The sequence below is a fragment of the Pezoporus wallicus genome, unplaced genomic scaffold, assembly GCF_028554395.1.
Source record: "Pezoporus wallicus isolate ANWC-B61680 ecotype Strahan unplaced genomic scaffold, APGP_CSIRO_Pwel_v1 contig_2456, whole genome shotgun sequence".
Lineage (NCBI taxonomy): Eukaryota > Metazoa > Chordata > Aves > Psittaciformes > Psittacidae > Pezoporus > Pezoporus wallicus.
Window position 1 is genome coordinate 1,317,488 of NW_026637053.1, and position 17,036 is coordinate 1,334,523.

The following is a 17,036-nucleotide window of genomic DNA, read 5'->3' on the forward strand; positions in this document are numbered from 1 at the left end:
AAATATTGCTAAGATCACAGACATGAAATAGGAGCACAGAAAGCCTTAAGGTCCAGATCCTCAGACTGGTGTTTAGACATAAGGAACACCATCTTCAATGAGAACGGGGCATGTGAATACCATGGAAGATGAGCTCCAGTGCTTTAATTCGATGTTTACAAGCTCTGCTGACCCATAGAGTTGCATTAATTTATCACAGCACACATGAAATGTGTGTATCATTCAGGCTATTCAGTTCAGTACAACGGTTTCCTTGCTCATCTGCAGCATGCTTTAATACAGGTTGCAGCACGCTTTTCCAGCATTAAGTGGTTTGCCAACAAGCTTTAAAAATAATAAATAGTACACTCATGAAACAGCTTTTGCTTAATGGTTCCTAGAACTCAGTGACTTCACTCACTAAAACCTTTTCTTAACATTACCCTTAAATACTTTCAGCAATGCCACCATTAAAATAAAATAAAAAATCATCCTAGCACTACCATCCATTGATAGCACACCCACAGGTGCCATTATCCCTAAATTTGTTGGCAGCTTCACTTGGCACCACTGTGCTTTAATGGCTCTGGCAACAAACCCCACCTGGATGTCCCTGAAAGCATTCCTTTGGAGCACTCTTCCCAAATATCCTTTGCAGCAGTATCATTCTGTCTCCTCTGCTGCATCCTAATAATCTCTTTATCTGGCAATAGCCTCATCCTCTCTCGCAAAGCCTGAGGCTGGCTGGGGCAGTTCTCTTCTTGAACTCGTCTAACTAATGTGATATTCAATGCTGCAATGAATTTTCCAAGAGGATATCAGGAGAGTATCTTCACTGCTCAGGCTGGGTGTTCACTTGCATCTCAGCTTTAAAATTCATTGTATTACATCCCTGTAATACAACGTGACCAAATCAATGGGAAAGCAAAGCACAGGTGCAGAGCCCAATAGAACCTGATGCTCCATAACAGACCTGGGACAACCAGAAGGCACACACAGATTTACTCAATGCGCCATCCAACCTGTCACGACAGCACTAAGAATCAGCCATTACAGAAGTAAATAAAATGAAAAACCAAAAATGCACCCTGGAAAATAAATAATTGTGGAAAAAAGTGAAGAAGTGTTGGGAGTTGGTTTGGGTTTTCTTGCCCACGCTATTTAAAATGAGACCTGGGGCACAACTGAAAAGGACATCTGTGTGGCCATCATTAGAAATCAAAACATGACAAAAGGTCAAAGACAGTAGGTCTCCAAATAAATGGAACCACAAAAGAAAATGGCAAGTGGTAATGACTACTACTTATGTAAACTGCATATTAACATTCAACATGGCCTCCAAGAGCTACATAAGTAACAACAGTCTTGTACAATTTTTTAATGCTCATGCAACCATCTCCCCAGACGGTCGTCAAAATTCCTGGCTTTTACTCACTGCATCAGTCCGGCTTTTCATAAATAGTACCTATTTTATTATATGCCGCTGCCGGCCACGGTGTGCAAATTAATTCCACTCCACTAGGTGGAGTCTTCTGTCTTTCAAGACTGCAACCCAGTTTCCGAAAGAACCTACTATCCTCTGTGAACTCTGGATATTTACTTTATTACAAGCACAATAGTCTACCTGTCTTGATGGACAGGAAACTGGCCATGAATCAAATGCCTTCTTGAAATGACTGAAGAAACCATATCAGCATGTTGCAATGTGGGATCATTCAGGAAAACTGTTGCTATACAGTTCTGTACAACACAACTGTGCTTTTATAATTATTAAATTCAATAAATAACACAGATTAAAAAAAGATATCACTTAAATAAGTCATCATATCACATATGCCCAGAAACTACACATAAACAAAATGAAGCTGCTGAACTTCTAAATTCTTTGTGTGTATTCAGAAACATTTTGAGTATCCAGGATGTCTTTCCTTTCCAGGCATCCCAAAATGTCTTAGAGAAATGAGAAGGAGCATGAAAAGATTTCTTTCCATATTCACATTTCCATTCACAACCACTGCAGTTAAATATGTCAACTATTCAACAGGAACAGCACAACTGCATACAGTTTTTTTTGCAAAGAATAAGATAAACAGAGCACTCCCATGAATGTGTTCAGAAAATTCAGATAAGAAAATCTGGATCGCCTACATCCAGCTCTAATCTTTCTTTTGTGGTTGGACTCCACCCCAACCCCTGTGAAAAGTACTAAAAAAATCCCATGATCAAAGCAACAAGCCCTTTGGTAGGCAGTATCTCCGCTAACATGCTACAACAGAGCATTTGCTTGGTAGTATCGCGAGCAGAAAGCTCCATGTAGGCGCAGAGCACTAACGCGAGGCTCCTCATGGCTCTCACATCCTCAGGTCACCCGAGGTAGGGCCTCCTCAGCACGGCTTCTGCTGTTGGCAGATATCACCAGCTATTTAAGGCTACAGACATTTTGCCCCCATCAGCCATGTTTTTTGTAATATTTACTTCTCATACATATGTCTATAACTATGTATACGTCCCACAGAAGGTGAGGTTTAACAGGGTTAGCTTTGTTGGGGAAAAGAAGGTTTGGAGGAAAGGAAACAACTTTCATGTTGAGAAGATTTGAATCTAGTGACTGTCACGGGATGTAAACACTCTTCTGGGGAGGGAGCCTTTTTGTTATGTTTCAGGAGTGCACAGAGTTTTGGATAAAATCTGTATAAATAATCATCCCTCTGTCATTCAACATAAATTTATGCACATGTGTGCACTCAGTTATGTTTGGGAATACAAACTATAGACATGCCACAGACTTCTAGACAACCTACCACAACCACAGATCTCACACAAAATCAATTCTATATTTAAAATTTCAGTTTATTGAATTTTAATTATTTCTGATCTGTAGATCGCTTTGTGGAAAATCCTCCCAAAGTCAAATGCTTACAAATCCAACTGCAAAACCAAACAGAAGCATCAACAAGGCCCCTTCCCATGCAGACACCTGCCAAAAAAACTGAGTTCCTGACTACTAGACCAGAATCCAACAGCCAAAACCCATTCTAATATTAAAAACAGGTAATTCTGTGTTGAAATAAAGCAGTAAAAGCTCTCATTTTATTCTGCACATGTTTACCTATGTTGTATACACAGGTCCCTATAGACGTAACAGTGAAATAACACTTCTTCATCTATAAAATTAACAAACACATACCCTTCTCTTTTCTTTTTTTTTTTTTTCATTAAAAAGCAATAATGTGATTTCCTCTGGAGATGCCTCTAATAGAAAATTTATGATCTACCAATGCTGTGCTTTCCAGGTTCATAAAACTCAGTTAGATTAGCAGCTCCACAGCAGAGACTATTTTTATATATATACATTCAAGCCTGATTTAATCATTCTATTTACCACGGAAGAAGTTTCTGCAAAAGCCACATTAACTAAAATACCCTTGATGAGCCTAAACTTAAGATCTGAAGGTATAGCAGGAACGAAACAAGCCGAAGAATGTTTTGTCTTACCCTGAACATCCTTTACTTTGCACAGGGTCCTCAGAAGTAAGTAAAGCTATATTGTTGCAATGGGGAAGCAGTCAGTCATCACTTTGAGATACAATCATCATTTATTAATAAAATTATTTTAAATATACAAGTTAAATCCTTTTACCAATAAGACAGTGACATTCAGTTATCCAGTGCCATTTTTACAGTCCAAACAGATATGGTCCTAATTGCTTAATGCCATTTTATCTGCTGAAGATAAAAGTGCCAATAAACAAAAAATGCACATTAGGCAGGAGATTTTTCAGAATAGATTTTTTTTTAAATAATCCACTTGCATTAACAAAAGACTGCAATGGCTTCCAAATTATAGGGTGTTATTTTTAGTGGAAGTAGTTCAATATTCATATTGGAGCAGATGTAGCCGTTTAACAAAACAGCTCTTCAAATCCTGCACAAATTGAAAACAGGAAAACTGATTGCATTTTCTCTTATCACTTTCCTTTTCTGAATTGACACTTTTGGCCTTCTGAAAATTTACACATGGCTTTCATCTCAACAGCACCTGCTGATCAAACAGAAACCTAACATTTTCATGAAAATGGTATAAAGGACTAGTTTTCTTTTTACCATCTTAAAGGGCATCAGCAGTCCACTTGATGGCAACAATTGCTGAGTAGATGGCACACTCAGAATACATTTTATATTTTCATTATCCTTACTTTTTAAAATGAGTTAAATCACTAGTGGCTCTTTCACATTAGCTCTTTGTCTGCTTTAAATTAATTTCAATCTCCATCTCTGCCTAGCCCTGATGGGTTTCATTCTAGTCAGCTAGATTTTAAAGAAGATCTGAGAGCCTCTGAAATAGTAAAATATGTTGTATGCTCTGCAGCTAATGGGTCTTCTTTATATACGCATTTATATGCGATCACAGAAAACTGATACATACAATTATGCACACAGATTCACATACTGCACAGACATTTCTTTTTACAATGCTTCATATGTATAATTCTGCTACAGTCTCACTGCACTGAATTCGCTGAGTATTGTCAATAGAGCATGTTGAGCAGGGAGAAACTCAAAGTGTATTTATTTATTTTGAAGCTGTTCTTTATTTCCTTTGCAATCTTCAGAATGGGAGACCTGCTAGACCTGGTCTAACAGGTGCTCTGGAGCTTGAGCATCAAGACCAGGCTGAGATGCTGCCACTGGTGAACATGGCAAGCATGTAAACAGAACAACCCCAAGTCCCTGGGCTCCTACAAAAGTTTAAGGTATCAAGTCATGCATATAAAATATGAAACATAAATACCTGGTTGCCCTGGTTGCTTCTGAGCCTGAAACTCTGAAGCACAGCAGCAGGTAACAAGGACCATCTTCTTTCTCCTGTACATAATTCTAGGCATAATTAAAGATACTACTGAAACCTGCTATGTGTCAGCTTCTTAACTGATAGAGCCCTAACCCCTCTCAAGTACTCTGCTGCCATCCATTACCATTCTGCTTCAGTGATAAGGTAACCTGAAGGCAGAGATGACATACAGTAATATATGTGCCACTCCAGACAGTTGGTTCGTGAATTTCGGTGTTTCATCATGTTCACTGAGGCAATCGCAAACCTGAAATGTCAATATGCTCAGTCAATGGAAGTAAAATAATGGGGCTCTATTGTCTTACCCTATCGATCCGCTGCTGTCAACAAGAATACATACCCCCCTGGCTTTAAACAAGTTTTAATTAGGCTTTTAGTTACCGGATCATAATACCTATCTGTGCAAACACTTCACCAAGTGAAATGGCAATATAAATATTTCAAACTTTTAAATATATTTTAAAGGTAATTGCTTAATGTTCCTTTAAGATACGATCGCTGATAAAGCCGTTTGCTAAAGCAGCACGCGTGCACGCACTTAGCGTGCAAATCATCTTGATGTGGCAAGACCTGAACAATCACCATCGAAAGTCCACAACAACCACCAAAAAACAATATATATATATATATATATAAGACAAGAGACCACTTTCCCTAACACCGGCTGTCACCCTCCCCGGGATGCCTGGAAGGCAGGTGCCTCCACGGAACCCACCCGGACGAGTGACACTGCCCGGTGGGTGCCCGCTGCGGCCAGCACCTCCCGAGACAGGCTGGCTGCAGAGATGTTGTGCTCGGCCGCAACAGCGCCGCGCCGCTCTTCAGCTTGGACCCCGCCAGCGCCGGGCAGGGGGCTCTGCATCCGCGCCGGTCCCTTCCTCCCCGCCCGTGTCCCGTGGGACACCCAGGCAAGCCGCTTTCCTCCTCCTCCAGCTGTGCTTAAAGTGGGGTCCCTCCGTAACCTATTGTTCTCCGGCCACCTCCTCTTCCCACCCCGGCGGGCGACCCTCGCCGCTCCCCTCAGGGCGACCCGGGGCCGGGGGGAGGGGGGGGGAGGCAGCGCGCAGGCCGCGGCCGCCCCACGCACAACAAAAGGCAGATCCTTTCTCCCCGCCAGCTAATCTCTGCCTGTAAATCCCCCGCCCGCTCGGGGAGGGGGGCGGGGGGTAGATAAAAGGTTACATCTTCACTTCTCCCTACACATATCGACTTCTGCAGCGCCGAAGGAGGCAGGCGGAGGGCCGTGGGGCGGCGAGGGGTGTCCCCGCTCCCGCCCGCCTCTCACCGAACCGCGGGTGGAGATTACCTTCCGGCGGAGGGAGGGAGGGAGGCGCCGGCGCGGCCCGGGCTTTGTGCGCCTTAGACGCCTCGCAGCTTATCTGAGGCGCAAAGACGGCACATCGCGCATCCGTGGCCCTGTTGGCCGCGGGGGGAGCGGGACGGCGGCGTGCATCGGGGCGATTACGGTATCAGCGCGGCCCAGACGGAGGCCGGAGAATGTACAGTGGGTGCGAGGGAGCGGAGCCGGCATGGCACGGCGAGCGCGGGGTCCCCGGGGAGGCCGCGCCCGGCCCGCCGAGAGGCACCACCTCCGCGCCGCCCACCGGGTGAGAAGGCGTTGGCTCCCCGGGTGCCCACGTACGTGCTTGTGCCCAAGCCCAGGCATCAGCTCGACCCGGCGCTGCCATTGGAAGTTGCCCTGAAATCTGTCCGATAAAGGACCCTGCCAGAGACCCAGGGGAGGACAGTGCTGGATCCCCGGGGCTCCCTCGCCTGAGGTCGCTTCCATTTCTACCAAGTCAACGTCCCCATGACCGCCTCCAGCCGGCTCCTGCTTCACTCACCTACAGCCTGCACGGAGCAGGACAGCTCCAGAAGTTTCCCGGTCCAGGGTGGTAGCGGGATATACCCGCCCCTGATTTGGCCAAGTCCCGACCTAACCCAACCCGCTTAACCTTGGTAGTGGCCGGAGGGCCTAAACACTACACTGCCGCCACAAGTGGTAGCATCATTCGCCACAGCCAGAGTCGTTTCCTATGCTTAACAACTCAGGTTGTGAGAAAACAGAGGGTTTATTTTGACGGGATTCATCAAGGAGGACTGGGTTATGAGGTATGGGGAGAGAGGCAGCAAAGCAGCCCAGACTGCCTACCACAAGCACAAACAGCCAGCAGAATGGCTGCTCCAGCACCAGGTTGCCAAGCGAACTCTGTGCGCTCAGGTTTTCAAGTTTTAAGTAAGTTTCTCCCTAGGAATCAACACTTACTTGTTAAGGAAACACATTTCCACTGCACATCTGCAAAGAAGCACCGTGAAGGCTGGGGTGAAGACAATAACACACTAGAGTGAGACAGGCATTGTTCAGTGCAGAACTCCTTCCCAAATCACTCGTCCAAGATAGCAGTTTTTTTCCACAAGAAAATAAAAGGAATTTGACATATAATAGAGTGAAAACCAGAACCTGATGGGGGAGGGGTACATGTGTGAAAATCGTGTCACCGCAATGAATGTCAGATAAAAAGGGGTCTGTCACAAATCCTCCACTAATCCAATAATGCGAAAACCTCTTGGTATCACTGAGACATAGCACAAGGTATTTTTTGTTATTATTTTTCATAAACCACTCTATTTGTTTAACCTTAGAAAGACAGCAGTTTGGCTAATTTTCCCATCACAAAAACAGGACTTTGATTTTTGTCATTAAAGGCAAACTCATTTTCACATGGCAAATTTACTATGCATTCCTCAGCCAGTATTTTTACCCTGAAGAAGGAACTCTTCTACCTCAATTTCCTCCAGTTGTCAGTTGTGTGACAACCATATTTAGAGGTAATCACAGGTCAGATTACAAAAGTTAGTCAACTGGTTTGAAACCTTAGCCCTAAACTCAATGGTATGTTCTATGCATTTCTACAGAAAAGTGACTTTAATCCAACCTGCAAGGCACCTCAGAGCTTTTTCTCTTCATATGCTCTTTCAAAATATGATGTACAAATGAGAGATTGCTCTTTTTAAGGACTATTTGTTATGGCTTATCTGCTTGAAATACGTATGCATCATGCCACGAACTAATTTAGGATCAACAAGATTCTCATCTGGCAGGGCCACCATGTGTGTCGTATCTATGTTGGCCAGTCTGACAGGCAGTTTTACTACTCAAATCTCAATTCTCTAAAGCAAAACTAATCCAGGATCCTTCCTAATGTAAACAGTTTGCTGTGAAAACACTCACATTTAAAAATAAAGCAATGTGTGTTAATAAAATAAATACAATCAGAGTACAAATGTGTAACAGAAGTGGCGTTCCATAAGCACAGCTGTCTCCAAGTCCAAGCTGCAGGCTAGAAATCTTAATTTCAACTGACTCTCTGTTAATAATGGGTTACCTTCCTATAAAGCGTAAAGTCCATCTGCCCCAGGCAGATAAGTTTTGAAGCATTAAAATAGATAAAAATCTAGTATTTTCTTTCTTGCATTGAATATGTGAATTCTAGTGTGCTATAATGTGAGAATTCCAACATATGACCATCATGGCATAATATCTCATAGCTCATCTTGTCATTACTTCACTTGTAATTCTTATGTTAATTATGTTCATAATTACTATAAACAGATGTGGTAGAAATTCATGTGACCTTTTACTGCAGAATGCATTTCTCTTTCCACTTTATTTTAGTAGTATAGTGTTAAACCAGAGGAGAGTATTCCTGACACGCTCTCCATGTGTGTATGTATTTAACATGAAACCATTTCTACCTCGTATTTTAGCCCAAGGACCATCTGTATGTCAGTACATTGACACAAAAGCGATGGGAACCAAGAATCCTTTGCTGAAATATACCCCTAAAAGACAGTGCTTACAGTGAACCTTTCTGACTAAACCTAGCTAACTGACTAAACCACCACTGAAGCCTAGGACTTAAATGGAGTGCCACATTTTTATTCAGCACCTTTGTTAATGCAGCAGTATCTTGGTTTACAACTACAAGTACATGACAGCCATACAGCAATTTATTTTACTCACAGCCCAACTATCACCCTCTGTACACAAAACACATTTACAATAAAATCACTATGGATTTCATTAAGAGAAAGCCTACTCAAATTTCATTTCTTTGGACCTAATCTATAATTAGTGTGGACAGACAGGTGCAAACCCTTCTCCTCTACAGATGGCTACTGGAAATGGTGCAAAATAGCTCCTTCTGTTTAAACAACACAGAGATAACCTGCTCTGCTCTTATCACTTACAATTACCCCCATTATACTGAACTAATGTTTACTTTTATAAAATGTCCACTGTTCTCTAAACATTATTTGGTAACTTTCATATTGATGGCAGGAAAAAGAAAAGATGGAAGTCAAATGTCTTTCAGATGAAAATACTTTGGGAGGGAAAAAAAAAAAAAGCCTTTTAAAGGGCAGGATATTTTGACTTTGATTTTACATCTGCTGATGATTTTTCTTTATCCACAAAACCACACAGTATACTACTTCCTGATGTATTTATGCTACCATGTATCAAACTAATCAAGTTTATAGTAAGTAAGAACAGAACTGCGATTTTAAAGCAATTCTGTAAAAAGGAACTTCCATGTGGAAAACCAAGACCCTTTACATGAAAAGTTCAGGTTTTAAACTAACTTTTAGCTCTTCCATGTGAAAGGTGAAAATGTAATCTGAACGCCAGTGTTTTAAGAATTTATGCTCGCTACTTACGCTAAATTCAATATCAGTTCAAACTCTTATAAATGTTATAGGCTCCTAGTAAAGGCTGTATGAATAAGAGAGGCTTCTACTAACTACATGAATCAAAAGTTTTTTTAATGTATTCCAAATAAAAAATAATTTCTTTTTAAAGTTTCTTTAGCCAAGCCATGAGGAATAACCCCTTCATAGAACCACATTCACGTTTTATTTCAGCTGATAAGGCTTCTTGATCTCTGCGTGACAAGTTGAAGTTTCTACAGAACAAAGAACAAGATCTCCCTCCTCATCTAAAAAAATCTCAAGCGCCTGCAATAGCAACATACAAGTATCTTTATTCAATTAGCTAAAGATTTAACAGTAATGGAGTATAGCAAGTGGATTTTAAAGATGAAAATGACAATTGCAAGCCCTTTCTCCCATCACCCCCAATGCAAATACTGCAGATGCCTACTTCACCCCAAGTGCCTGGCAAGGAGGAGTCTGCAGTCTGCGCAGTACCCCAGTTAAGTGAGCTCCACATTTAACGCCTGTCATCTGAAGTTCATTTCTGAGAAGTGAGAAACAGGATTTGACGGGGAAGAATGTTCCAAACTGACTAGCCACTGACCAGCACTCCAGGTGGAGCTATTTTTCACCCCTTTATTCTATAAACAATACTTCCAGTACAAAACTCCATGTGCACGCAGGCATACATAGTGTTAAGCGCATACAGATGAGAGACGCCGTGTGATGTTTTACTGATCCATTATTTAGACACGAAATGAGTGGTGGTCAAAACTGGTAGAAGGCAATGTTTTACTTAAAAAGATTTTGGAAACTATTTAAAAGCTCAAAGCCTTTGAAGAAAAATAACTTGTGCAGCAGTTGCCAGGAAGCAGTGACCTAACACTGCTGTCTGCATTCCATTACAAACAGAATGGTTCTTGTCTCCTACAGCCATTCACCCTCCTGCAAACACAGGGCCAAGGGAAGAAGCCATGCCATCACCTCCCGTACCCCTTGCCTGGCTTCAGCTTTATAGAGACATAAATGGATTTAAGGGTGGGTTGGGTTTTGGGTGGGATTTGGGGTTTCTTGCCCTGATGTGTGGTTGAGCTTCCCCTGACAGTGAAGAAAAATGACTCATGAAGTGAAAGGAGGTTCACATCCGATAAAACTGACCTTAGAAAAGTTATCATCAAATTAAGTATAACTTGTAATTAAAAACCTTCACAGTGTGCTTGCAGTGCATCTCACACCTAACAAAGCCTTTGCCAGCTTGGTCTTTTCAAAGACTACACAGTAATGAATAAGCCATACTCAGATCTTTCCCTAGTATTTTTTCTGTTGATAGGGAGCCACCAAAACACCTAGTGCTAAACCCAGAAGGTATAAACAAGATAGACTAACTTTTTAGCATTCAGCCAAACTGAAGGAAATTCCCTGATCGTATTGGATTTCCTAAGGAAATCAGCCCAGAATAAACTGAATGAGGTTTTCAGACTTCCCATGGAAAGGAAAGGTCAAGCATTAGCTTTGACAACCATTAGGAACCAGTTTCAGTTCTCTCATCGTGCCAGATTCACTAAACCGTTAACAGAAAAGCAGAACAAAAAACCTGGACAATAGAATTCAAATCTAAAAATATCTTTCATGTCTTGCTTCAAACTACAGTTAACAAAGTTGCTTATTTAAACTTTCCATTGCATCTGTCAAGATTCAGAAATGGAGACGGAAGTGTAAGGCTACAAGGGTATAATTAAATAAATTATATTCACCTTTAGCCTTAACATACTGTGTTTACAAATACAATAATTATGTTTCTAGCTACACGTCAAAAGAAAATATTTTCTAAGTCCCTCAAAAAGCATGCAAGCATTACAGTAAGTAAGAAATAAGTCAAAACAGATTAGTAGACCAAAACTGGGGAGGGGAAGGAAAGGAAAAAAAAAAATGAAAAAAAAAAAAAAAGAAAAGATTCTGCTTTGGTCAGCAAGCCAGACCACCATCAGGGGATAAATCAATTTGCAGCAGCTGTGGACAGCCATTTAAGTCTGGGGCCTGAACAGATTAATTAGAGGAAGCGATGTTAAAAGTTAAAGGGGTCAGCGTTACATTAAGCACACGAATATTTGCTGGAGCGAGCTCTTGGCTGTACATACCAGGACTCAGAAGGCATCCTTTTAGTTAGTGAGGGCTGTGCCTATGGCCAAACGTTTGGCACTTGCTATGTTCCCAGGCACAGCACGGCAGCTCCCGCAGGCTGCTTTTGGGAGGTCTGTACCTATCCTAGCCCAGCCCCTGCTATGCCTTGCCGTGCCATGCCTGCTGCACTGCGTGCGTCCTGTCCCGCCGGCCAAGGCAGGAGTGCGGCGGCAGTGTACCCGGGGCAAGCGCTTCGGACACGGGCGGGCAGGAGCTCCAGCCCCGCCGCCGCTGCCACGGACCGCTCCAGCCTCTCTCCCAGGAAGCATTTGTCTCCGCGGGTTTAGCGATCGCAGCCCGCATCCGAGGAACCGACAGGCAGGAGCTGCCGGCTCCAAGGCGGCACGACCAAGAGGCGGCTGTGGGAGGCACCAGATCTTTTCCCAGCCGTGATTTGGGGCAAGGTAGAGGTAGCAGGGAGTAACTGGCAGAGCCTGCTGAGGTTCTGAACATCGAAGGCTGCTCCACCGCAGAAACCCGAGCAGCTTCGAGGCTGCCGTTTCCCCCAGCAGCGCCTGGGCAAGGCGGTCCCACCGCGCCGGGCTCGGGGCTCCTGGGTGCAGCCAAGGACCAGCGGGTCGGCGCCTCTTACCTTCGCCCGCCCTCCCTCCCGCATTTGAACAACTCACTGCACTGAGGGAAGAAACATTTTAGTTCTTGCTTGGAGCAAGAGCGATCCAAGACCCGAGTCCGATTACTTTCAGTTTCTCTCTAACGTTTAGGAGAACAGAGCACTGTAACAACACAGACATTTCCCTATAAATTAACGTGGAATGGAGTCGCGGGTGCTCCTGCCAGGGTGGCAGGACCTTCCCTACTCTAAACCCAACTGTAGCCCAGTCTCGCAACTTTGGCACTAACAAAAGGATTCGAGCTAGCCAAAAGTCAAAGGCTTGTCTACATGGCCGGGAGTATGGTTTTCATCCCTCCGGTCTCCCTTACCGATGGTCTGTTAGAAATTTATGGAAACAAACCATTCAGGTCCGCTAGACGAGATGGCACAATTAAACTGTATTGCAGTTTGGGAAATGCAGTCCCTAAAGCTGCCCTGTCTCTTCAGGATAGGACATACTTGCGAGATCGCGGAGCAGCCAAAGACGGTGTGCACCGCCAGAAATATTTCTTGCGAAATAGCTTGGAGTGATGTTGCCAGTGCTACATAAACCGATGATTGTAATGTAACAAACAAAACAAACTAAAAAAATCCCACCAGAAATATTTCAGGCACTCTGGCTCACATTGCCCAGCGCTGCTATCTGGAGAGAGGGTAAGCAGGGATAAAAAAAAAAAAAAAAAAAAAAGGGCAAGTCCTAAATCGAGACAGAACCCCAGCGCCATGAAAGAATACTTGGAGGGCTGGGACGGTTATTTTTTGCAAAGCTTGCTTGGTTTCTGGGCTCCTGGGAAATATTCGGAATTCGCGAGACGGGGACATCGGGTGCAAGAGCTACAAGCAGAGCTAACCTCTCCCGGGTACAGCAGCAGCCCCGGCCCTCCGAGGTTAGTGACAGCCACAGAAGCCCCCTGGAGCCAGGGGGAGAAGGGCCCGGTACCCCCCGCCCGGCCCGCGCCCCGTACTCACACTGCAAGGGACCAGAGATGCCCACCATTCGCCACGGGCTGCGAGCTGCAAATAAAAGTTCCCGTCCTGCTCGGGGGAAAGCCGGCAGCCCAGGCTGCTGGAGGGGCGAAGGGGTGGGAGAGGGGAGAGCAGCGCGGCGCGGCTTCCCTTCCCAGTCCAGATGATCCACGTCCACAAAAGTCAAAACGAGCTGAGGAGAAACTCCAGCTGCTCTTCCCCCCCTCCCCTCTCTCTCTCGCCTTCTTTTTTTTCTCTTAAAGGAAGATCAGCTAGAGAGAGATTGCTGGTTCCGCGGGAAAGGACAAGAACCAAAAATAAAACAAAGTCTCCAAGTCGAGATAGTTAATGCCCAGGTCCTTCTCCTTGCTGCTGCTGCTGCCACCGCAGACAAACGTGATGTGGAGCGCAGGGAGCGGCCGCTGTCAGTGGCGGGGTCTCTGCGTGTCCCCGGGCAGCCGACGCATCGCTCTGCCCCCAGCGGAGCCGATCCGTGCAGTGCCGAGCCGCCCGCCCAAGGCTGCGCTGCTCCGCGCTCCAGTCCGCGCCGCGCCGCTTCGCCCGGCTCCCCACTAGCAGGCACCTCGAGAGGCAGGCAACATACTGCCGGCAGCCAGCCCAGCCCCGCTACCCAGGTGCAGGGGGGGAGGGCTTAAAGCAGTGGGAGGTGATAGAGGTAGGAGACATCTGTGTCGTGAGGAGGTTAGTGGGGGTCAAGTATATGTTAACAATAGGCGAGCGCAGTCCCTCTCGGGCAGCCTGCCTACTCTTTCTTTCTTTCTTTCGTTTGCTTTTACTGGGTGGACATCTAACTTGCTCCCTAATGATGCCTCCCCTGCTTTAAGAGTCCAGACTGCCCTGCAGTAACCCAAGACAAACACTTTCTCTAGCCATCTGGAGAGCTCCTGGCTGCTCTGCCTGTGTCTCATCACTGTGTGAAGAGACAGCAGTGCTAGAAATCAAGCCACTCTCAGATCTACTCTCTAATCCCCTTCTGTTAGCTGATTTCCAGTCAGACTGTTTGCTTTTGCATTAGATAATAGCCTTAGAGAAAACAATTATCATTTTCTTTTTCCCCTTTGTTTTTCCCTTTTTCCAAAGTACAGTATCGAGGAAGGCCTCCCTCTCTCTTTTTTAAAAAGAAATTTATAGTCATTCATGGCTTGCAGAACCCAGATGCAATTTCACACTTTCCTGGAAGGGGATTCTAGATTCTTCTGAAAGCAGAGACATGATTGCAACTGCAGTGAAAATTAATTACTATCATCTACAATTAATAGAAGCATGCCAGTGTTTGACTTCGTGTTTCGTTACATAATCATTTTGGTAGGCATCCATATATTTTCCGATTCATCAGTCATTCCCTTCTGCATTTTGCAGAGAACATTGTTGTCAGTCACACAACCTACAGCAACCTGGTACTTCTGCGATCGCATTGATGCTGTATAAAGAAGGCGTCTCCATACACACACACAAAAAAAAACCCTCCAAACCACATCAACTTCATATATTGAGTAAAAAAAAAAAGAAAGAAATGTGGGGTATTTTTTTCAGGTTGCAGATAATGGTTTGGATATGTCAGAACTGCCTGGACATTTAGCTTCATTTGTTTCAAATGTCAGGTGTTAAGTAAAAGAGTGAGCATGGAGCAGAACTTCTAATCAAGCTACATTCTTTATTCCTGTAGGTACACGTGCACACGCACGCGCACACACACACACATACACTATAGGCCTGATCTTGCAAATTTACAAATGCCTAATCTAAAGCAGAAATAGACCTATTGAATTCAAAGTAGCTTTCCCTGTGTTTATCATAAGCACATACACATTCCCAGAATAGGGGAGAAGCATTTATGTATATATTTATATGCATATTTATAGCAATATTTATCTGCCACTATGGCTGGCTTTGGAAAGTTGGTTGATTTTGGAAATATGTTTAAAATGTGTTCTACAAGCTGGGTAAAATCTACATTTTTTGCAGATATTTAAGGACATGGGGCTTTAATGAACTGATTGGCATATAGTAATACAGGGTCAAATTCGCCTTGAAGTGAATTCAGCTCAGCAGAGCATACATCAGGACATGTTTTGGTCTACTGTGACTTCAGTTTGCAAAAAATGGTGAGAAGCCACAAGTCTGGCATCAATTTCTAATTTAAAAACTATCTATCTGCTTTGAGAGGTCTATTTCAAGGCCAGAAATTTTGGGAGAACCTTTAAAAAAGTATTTTCAAATATTTTAAAATCATGTAAAAATAGCAAAAATTTTAAGGCTTCCTTTGTGTATGGCAGATCTAGAAACTTAGTTGAGCCTGAAAATCTTTGTGGCGTGATACTTTTATCCCAATTGTTGTATATGTAAGCTGTAAAAATAAATGAGAGATTTGCCAGTGGTCCTGGAGCAAGTTTTGCTGAAGTGTCAGTGAGCACCGAGTCTTAATTCTCAATTTACAACTTTAAAAAAACCCCCGTAGTGCTTCCTCTTCGGCATGTAGCTTCACTCTAAAAGATCAATCGACTTTCTAAGTATTATCTGCCAAAATAGCGAAGTAATATCAGCCTGCATTTAGAAACTCTAGTCTGAGCTATTAGCAATTTAATATCCACCAACAAATTGATTAAAGTTTGCAGACTATTGTTTTCTCTTTCCATAATGAGAAAAATACAGAAATCCTCTATTAACCCCCCAGACCCAGCTCATATTGCACAGTATTTCCCACTGCTCCCAGTATGGACAAAGCCTACCTAGAAAACTAAGCGTAGTAGAGAGCAGTAAATACTGACTACTTCATGGCAGCTATACTCTTCTCAGACATGCTGGGAGAATAAATTGACACATTCCTAAATAATAAAAGATTGTAACCATCAAGTATTATCATTATATTGCAAAGCTGATGATTGACGCCTGGCTTCTTGCAAACTTCCCTTATCCATACATTTTTCTTTTCTCTATTTACTTCCTGGAGAAAGCAGATATGTTTTAGTGAGAAAGGAAAAATAAACATGTTCTTTGAAAGATGAATTCATGTTGAAGGAAGGAAAAAAATGCAGCCTCACAGTAGACCTCACAAATACTTGGTAACTTTACACCCTACAGATTTTTTCTGCAGACTTGTAGATGCCATGTCTGATTTGACATATGAAGGATTTACACTGTGTATCACTGTGTGACATTGTGTGAGAGAAAGGCTGGTAGAAGCATAGTTGCACATGGAAGTTAGAAATATCCTGCTAGGCTGTCCAAATCTGACTATATTTTGACTGTACAGAGACCGATCAAATGTTCAGAGCTGAAACATGGCTTACTTTTTACTGTGAATAATTATATTATGGGCAGTCATCTGCACTGAAATTCTTGGAAGAGAACTTACATATCAACTCACCTCACTGCTGTTTAAAAATAGAGACAAGTATGTCCCTCCTAATTGCCACTGCCTTGCAGCTCGGAGTGTTATACATTGTCACATGTTCCTATCCAGAGCTCAATCTCCTCAAACACTTTTCCACTCACTCTTTTTTTTTCAGCAATGTCTCTTGATTAAAGCCGAAAGGCTTGGTTTCACCTTCCGTGAAGCATACAAGAACCTCACTATTCGCTTCTGTGAGAGCTGGACTGGGCCTTGGCAGTTGGACCAGAGCAGTGTGTAGTTGCTAGAGTACTCATTTGACAAGTGCTCATTTGGATGGAAAGCACCCTAGATGTTCATATAAAACAAAAACAGTCAGA

General features: G+C 43.4%; 1 protein-coding gene across 7 annotated transcripts in view; it reads right to left on the reverse strand.

Annotated features, from left to right (window-relative positions):
• Positions 1-13,544, reverse strand: part of RUNX1T1 (RUNX1 partner transcriptional co-repressor 1) — a 118,156-nt gene extending 104,612 nt beyond the window's left edge. The window contains exon 1 of one of the 7 annotated variants that reach the window (XM_057402993.1): positions 13,333-13,544. Coding sequence is in view for 2 of the 7 variants with exons in the window: in XM_057402982.1 (XP_057258965.1) it covers positions 4,772-4,865 (94 nt within the window). In the remaining 5 variants the exon portion in view is untranslated. Of the gene's footprint in view, positions 1-4,771; positions 5,386-11,682; positions 11,833-13,307 lie in introns of those variants that run through there. The other 6 variants (XM_057402986.1, XM_057402984.1, XM_057402990.1 and 3 more) reach the window with 6 other exon arrangements.
• Positions 13,545-17,036: the final 3,492 nt, after the last annotated feature.